This window comes from Quercus suber, unplaced genomic scaffold, assembly GCF_002906115.3.
Source record: "Quercus suber isolate HL8 unplaced genomic scaffold, Cork oak 2.0 scaffold_1095, whole genome shotgun sequence".
NCBI classification, from domain to species: Eukaryota; Viridiplantae; Streptophyta; class Magnoliopsida; order Fagales; family Fagaceae; genus Quercus; species Quercus suber.
In genome coordinates, this window is record NW_027070500.1 from 62,556 (window position 1) to 68,457 (window position 5,902).

At 34.6% G+C, this 5,902-nt stretch overlaps 1 protein-coding gene across 1 annotated transcript; it reads left to right on the forward strand.

Moving 5' to 3' along the window:
- Positions 1–940: 940 nt before the first annotated feature.
- Positions 941–5,659, forward strand: LOC112009909 (uncharacterized; the record flags this gene model as incomplete). Its single annotated transcript, XM_024042263.2, is given in 9 exon segments — positions 941–1,010; positions 1,749–1,809; positions 1,890–1,943; positions 2,308–2,464; positions 2,547–2,643; positions 2,904–3,013; positions 3,214–3,320; positions 5,165–5,275; positions 5,373–5,659. Coding segments are annotated over 9 exon segments (884 nt in total), but the record flags the coding sequence as incomplete, so codon positions are not given.
- Between the last annotated feature and the right edge of the window lie 243 nt (positions 5,660–5,902).

Sequence of the window (5,902 nt, forward strand, 5' to 3'; positions counted from 1 at the left end):
GGTTTTTAGGGTATTTTGGTTATTTTTTAGACTTCGGGGTTATTTTGGCCATTTTTTAGGTTTTAGAGGTATTTTGGTAATTTTTAGGTTTCTAGGGTATTTTGGTCATTTTTTGGATTTCAGGGGTATTTTGGTCATTTTTAGGTTTCGGCGGTATTTTGATAATTTTTTGGGTTTTAGGGGTATTTTGGTCATTTTTTGGGTTTTAGGGGTATTTTGGTCATTTTTTGGGTTTCGGGGGTATTTTGGTCATTTTTGGGTTTCGGAGGTATTTTGGTCATTTTTGAGTTTCGGGGGTATTTTGGTCATTTTTTGGGTTTCGGGGGTATTTTGGTCATTTTTAGGCTTCGGGGGTATTTTGGTCTTTTTTAGGTTTCGGGGGGGGGGGTGGGCGGCTGGCAGGGTTTGAACTCCAGTGCCCCGGAAACACTGGGATATTCCCTGAACCCTGATTTTGATTGATTATCCTAGTTTTGGAAAAACTTTGAAAATATTGGAATTCTGTTTTTGTTTCAACCTATCGTGGTTTTATAATTAAGATGTTTCAACAATAGCTATGGCTGAAGTATTTTGATTGACTTCTGTGCAATTTTTATACTGGACTATCATTATGACTGAAGTTCTCAAATTTCAGTATCTATGGTTCCCTGCGACTTCCACATAATTTGGTATCTTCATTGCTTCCCCCCTCTTTTAAAATGTGCTTGACTGCAATTATAAATAATGCTAGAGTCGCTTGAGAGCTATACAATGATATTGTCAGCTATACAATGATATTGTTAGCTTGATATTTGATTGTTTAATAACCTCACTAATAATGAGCAGGCCTTTTTTGGATGTTCATGTCTAAACGACAAATTTAATGGGTATAATAGTTATGTGTTTGAAATCCAGCCTTACTAATGTGATTTTGTATGGTTTCTATTTGTCCCTTCAATAGGTTCTCCAGTTCTTGGTGTGGGTTTTACTGGGTCTTTGGCTAGCTCAAGGCCGAAACTTGGGGACCACAGGTATCTTTGATCAAAATTTCAGTATTAACAAGAAAGTTGATGAACACACACAATTCATCTTATGAATAAGTGTTTCTTTATAGTAAGGGAATTGCATATCTTGTTCTTGATGCAAACTGGTAACCTAATGCATTCACAGATTTTAGTAGCATAATAGAACTCTGGCCACCCAGGGAATAGTCTTACAATTCTGCCTTTGCCTTGTCATGACAACTTCAAACCTAGTCTCAGTCAATTGGGTAAGGGGAGGCGGAATTGAGGGGCACTGAGCAAACCCAGAACATGAAGTCAAAGCTTAAGATCCTTTATCAATTTCTCATCAAAGGATCCAGCCAAGGGATTGATCATGAATTTTAATCGGATCCAACTGATTGATATAACTATATCATTCTACCATTGTTTTCTGGATCTAGCTATATGGTACACATTATGACTTTCAAAAAACCTTTCCCCACTTCCTATTTATAAAGTAGTCAACATTCTGTGTTTCTCTTTTTTGTCAATTTCTGCATCAGCCCAGTTTTAGGAACTGACAAGGATACTCTTGACTATAGATTGCAATTTGAGCTCAACGTTAGTGAAAGACTAATGGGCTTTCAAGTTGTTTTCTGAAATTACTTTCTATCATTTAAGCTGGATCTTGTAGTCTGCACATGTTGTTTTGCAAGATTCCTCCTTACATAATGTTTTCCCCCCAATTTGGCTTTGCTTACCTTTTGGTTTCATAATCATTTGCAGGTTTCACTTGTCAACAAGGACAGCAGACCGGCTTTGGGTATCTACAGTTACACTGTCAAAGGTAGTTATGGGATTGTTTTGGCTTTTATTTAATTGAATGCGTTGTAATGTTTATTTATGTTCTTTACTTGATTAATGTAGGGTTTGCGGACTAGAGAGCAAGAAGACAAAGTTTCGAGTCATATTTTACTTAAGGTATGTGTTAAAATATTAATGATTATCAAGTCTAAGCATTCAAATATATAGTTTTCAAGAATGGCTAATTGCGTGTATTTCCTTTGCCAGAAAAAGGTCTAACCATTCAAATATATAATTTTTGAGAAGAGCTAATTGCTTCTATCTCCTTTGTAAAAAAATGTTGTTGTCTATTACTTTTTAAGAATGCCTGAGATTTCAAAATAAGTAGAGAAAAGGATTATTTGGCAATAGTGTGTACGCTTTGTTACATTGCATGTTTTTTGCTAATTTGACTTGTTATATCTAGAGCTTCAAGTTTGTTTCTTAGGTTGTCACTTACTTTCTCTTGCATTTTAATTTTCCTTTTATATTTTGGTTACAGGCAATTGCAAATGCATGCAGAGTTCCGGCAACATTTGATTCGGGGTTGACAGAATCTGAAGTATCTGATGAATGTGAAAAGCAATTTGATGAAGATCAGGAATTAGAGCAACTTATAAATGGGCAAATATACTTTAAAATTTATCCATTTGCAAGTGGTATTGACCTTTTGCTCATATCAACCTCAATTAACAGAGTGAATTTTATTCTTTTCAGTCAATCATGTAGCAACTTTTGCAGGCACAAATATGTCTACTGCTGAAAGGAAGATTATATTATCGGGTTCTTTTAATCCCTTACATGATGGTCACCTCAAGCTCTTGGAAGTTGCTGCTAGGTACATTAATAATTATCTGGTAGCTTTGTGAAATGTTTGTTCACTTTGGAATTGTCTCATAGACCTGTCACCTTTTGGACATTTAGTTTCCAGAAAGTTGTGTATGCATTCTTGCTTCAGGAAAGTAAATCTGTCCACATCAATTGTGCTATACTGCCCTTTTCTCCCTCTCTATGTGTATGTAGCACTGTGTTTGTCACCAATGCCAATTGAGAATTTATATGAAATGCTTCTCATCATTTTTACTTATTTTTATGCAGCATTTGTGGTGATGCGTATCCATGCTTTGAAATACCAGCAGTCAACGCAGACAAACCACCACTAACAGTATCACAAATCAAAGACCGTGTCAAGCAATTCGAAAAAGTTGGTGAGTTTGATTCTCTGTATTATTTTCCAAGATTTATAAAATTTTCCAAGATTTAAATCCTCTGTGGGTGAAGGTTGTGTTTGCATATTTTTTTAACTAGCAAAATATGTATTACTTAAAGCTGACTTGTAGTGTGGGATCGCAGCTTGTTATATGATATATAACTTGTACTTGTTAATGATTTTCTCTTTGAATGACAGGGAAGACAGTAATTATATCCAGTCAGCCTTATTTTTATAAGAAAGCTGAAATTTTTCCAGGCAGTGCTTTTGTAATTGGTGCTGACACGGCAGTGAGACTAATTAATGTACGTAATTTTAATCTGAAATACTGTTATTAATATCAACATCATCATCATCATTATATTTTAATTTCAACGAAAGTATGGTGTAGGTTGTTGAAGTGTGCTCTCTAATATATCAATGTAGCTGAAATTTTCTAGAAAAGTGCATATTTTGAATTTCATTACCATGAAATCAATTCCTGGTGTTTGATTTTTGAATTAATGTTAATCTTGCAATTAGTCACGTATTATTTGGTGCCTAGGGATACCAAATCTTTTGTTCTCCAAGCTTGGCTGTGTGATATATATTCTGCTGGACATTATACTTTTGGGCTGCTATGTTTTTCCCAATATGTTCCTTCCATTTAGAGGTAGACTGGAGTTTTGAGTATAGGAAGGTCATGAAAACAACCTTTCCAGAACCTAAACCCATCTTAGGTACAAAAATAGGAAGAAATGAGATATCAGATAATTTAAAACAATCATAACTTTCCATGAATTGATTTAAGGGGCATTCAACTTTACTAGACTTGTTATGTGTAAACAGGCCAGGCCATATAAATATTGCAGAAAATTGTTAAAATTAAAGTTCATACAAGAAACTTCTTTAAACTTTCCAGAACAATTACTGCTTTATGATTTTGAAGGCAAAAGGTTTTCTATTACATAATGTAATGACAAAACCTGAAGATTTTCGCTTATAAGAAGGAAGAAACATTTTAAGCCCTATAAATTTAAGAACAGAACTGACCATAGGCCCATAGCATGATAAAATTTGAGTAGCATACTTGAGAGATTGTCATCTCAAAATAACCGGGGAAAGAATATTAAACTGATCAGGTTGATAGTTTCTGCTGTTTTGTAGTTTTTTTAAGCAGGGAAAGTAATGAATTTGTGAGGAAAATTACACCCTCTTTTAAGGGATTTGCTACACCCAGAAATGGACAGATTTGGGTGAAAACCAAAATTTTTAGTGAAAATTTTGTTAAATCACAAAAATTCTTACAATACAACTTCCTAATCAAATAAATAGGCATAATGGTCAAATGAAAATACATTTTTTCCCTTTCCGTTCATCTCATTAACCAAGCAATAGATGATCTATGTCCTAAATTTTCATCATGAAAGTCCAAATAAAAGATTGACATTACCCAGGTTTTCCTTTCCCCATGAATAGTTCTTATCCCATCCAGTCCTTTTGATGATCTTTCCTTATAAACCCATAAACATTGTGTAAGCAAATTGTTTGAAACAAAAGGAGAGAGAAAAAGAAAAAAATTAAAATTAAATCGGTGCAGTGGTATTGTAATTGTATGCACTGATTTCTTTGTGTTTGTTCAAGCACTGCTTGTCTTATATGGAGCTCAGTATGTGTATGTTTCATACAATTCTTTTGACAATTCTTTTGTCGGTTGGTGTAAAACATAATGATTTATGATCAAAGTTGCAAATAGAAATGCTACTGTGTAGCCAAATCCCTTATTTACTATAGTTTATTTATTTTGTATTGTGCATTTGGATATGCGGACAGTATGCCACAAAGCCTAAAAAGGACAGGCCTCTGTTTTTTGAAAACAAGATCCTTAGTCACACAGCTGCACTCTCTAAGGGATCCTGGCTTTACCATTACAACAAAACAGGGTAGGCTGCTTTGGCCACACTCGCACCTAAATCACCAACGCTTACAGACACTTATAGTGACGGTGGTTTAGAAGTAGTAAAACATCGAACTTTTGATATTTAGATTTTTAAGATGTCTATGTTTTGTTGTAGTTTCGTAGTATATGATGCAGTATGGCAAGTGTGGAGCATCACATTGTATGATAATTTAGCTGGTATTTATGAAATATATCTATTGCCTTTTTCAGCCCAAATACTATGACGGGGACCATAAGAAAATGCTGGAGATACTCATTGGATGTAAGAAAACAGGATGCATTTTCCTTGTGGGCGGTCGTAATGTAGATGGTGCTTTCAAGGTAGGCTTGCATACTAAAGCTCATTAAGGCTCTGATTGTTTCTTGTTGATCTTATTTCCTTTGGCGAAGTTATGAATTCCATTGTTAACACATGCAGGTTCTTGAAGATTTTGACATTCCAGAGGAGTTAAGAGACATGTTTATATCAATACCAGCAGACAAGTTCCGCGTGGATATTTCTTCCACTGATTTAAGGAAAAGTTTTGGAATGTGAATTTCTTACTTTTGACTACACGCTCTATAAGCACGAATGATCGTGTCAATGCTAAAGAAAATAATCACATCCCTTTGTATGTTGAACTTATAATAATCTATGTATGTACATATATAGATGAATCAAATCAGAATCCGAGTTTTATATAAAGAGCAAATATACAAACCCAATGCATTCTCCACTAGCGAACAAACGAACATATCAGCACGAGCAGAATAAACATTGAATTTTCTTTCGACATATGAATGATTGAACGAGTGATCTGAACAATATGTTAGGATTTCCCCCGTTTTTTTAGCACATCAAACAATAGTATATTGGATTTGTAAATTTGTATGTAATTTCAGTAATCCAACCCAAGGTAATTGACATCTTCTCCACAGTATCTGGGAATAAGCCGCCTACTTTTGGGA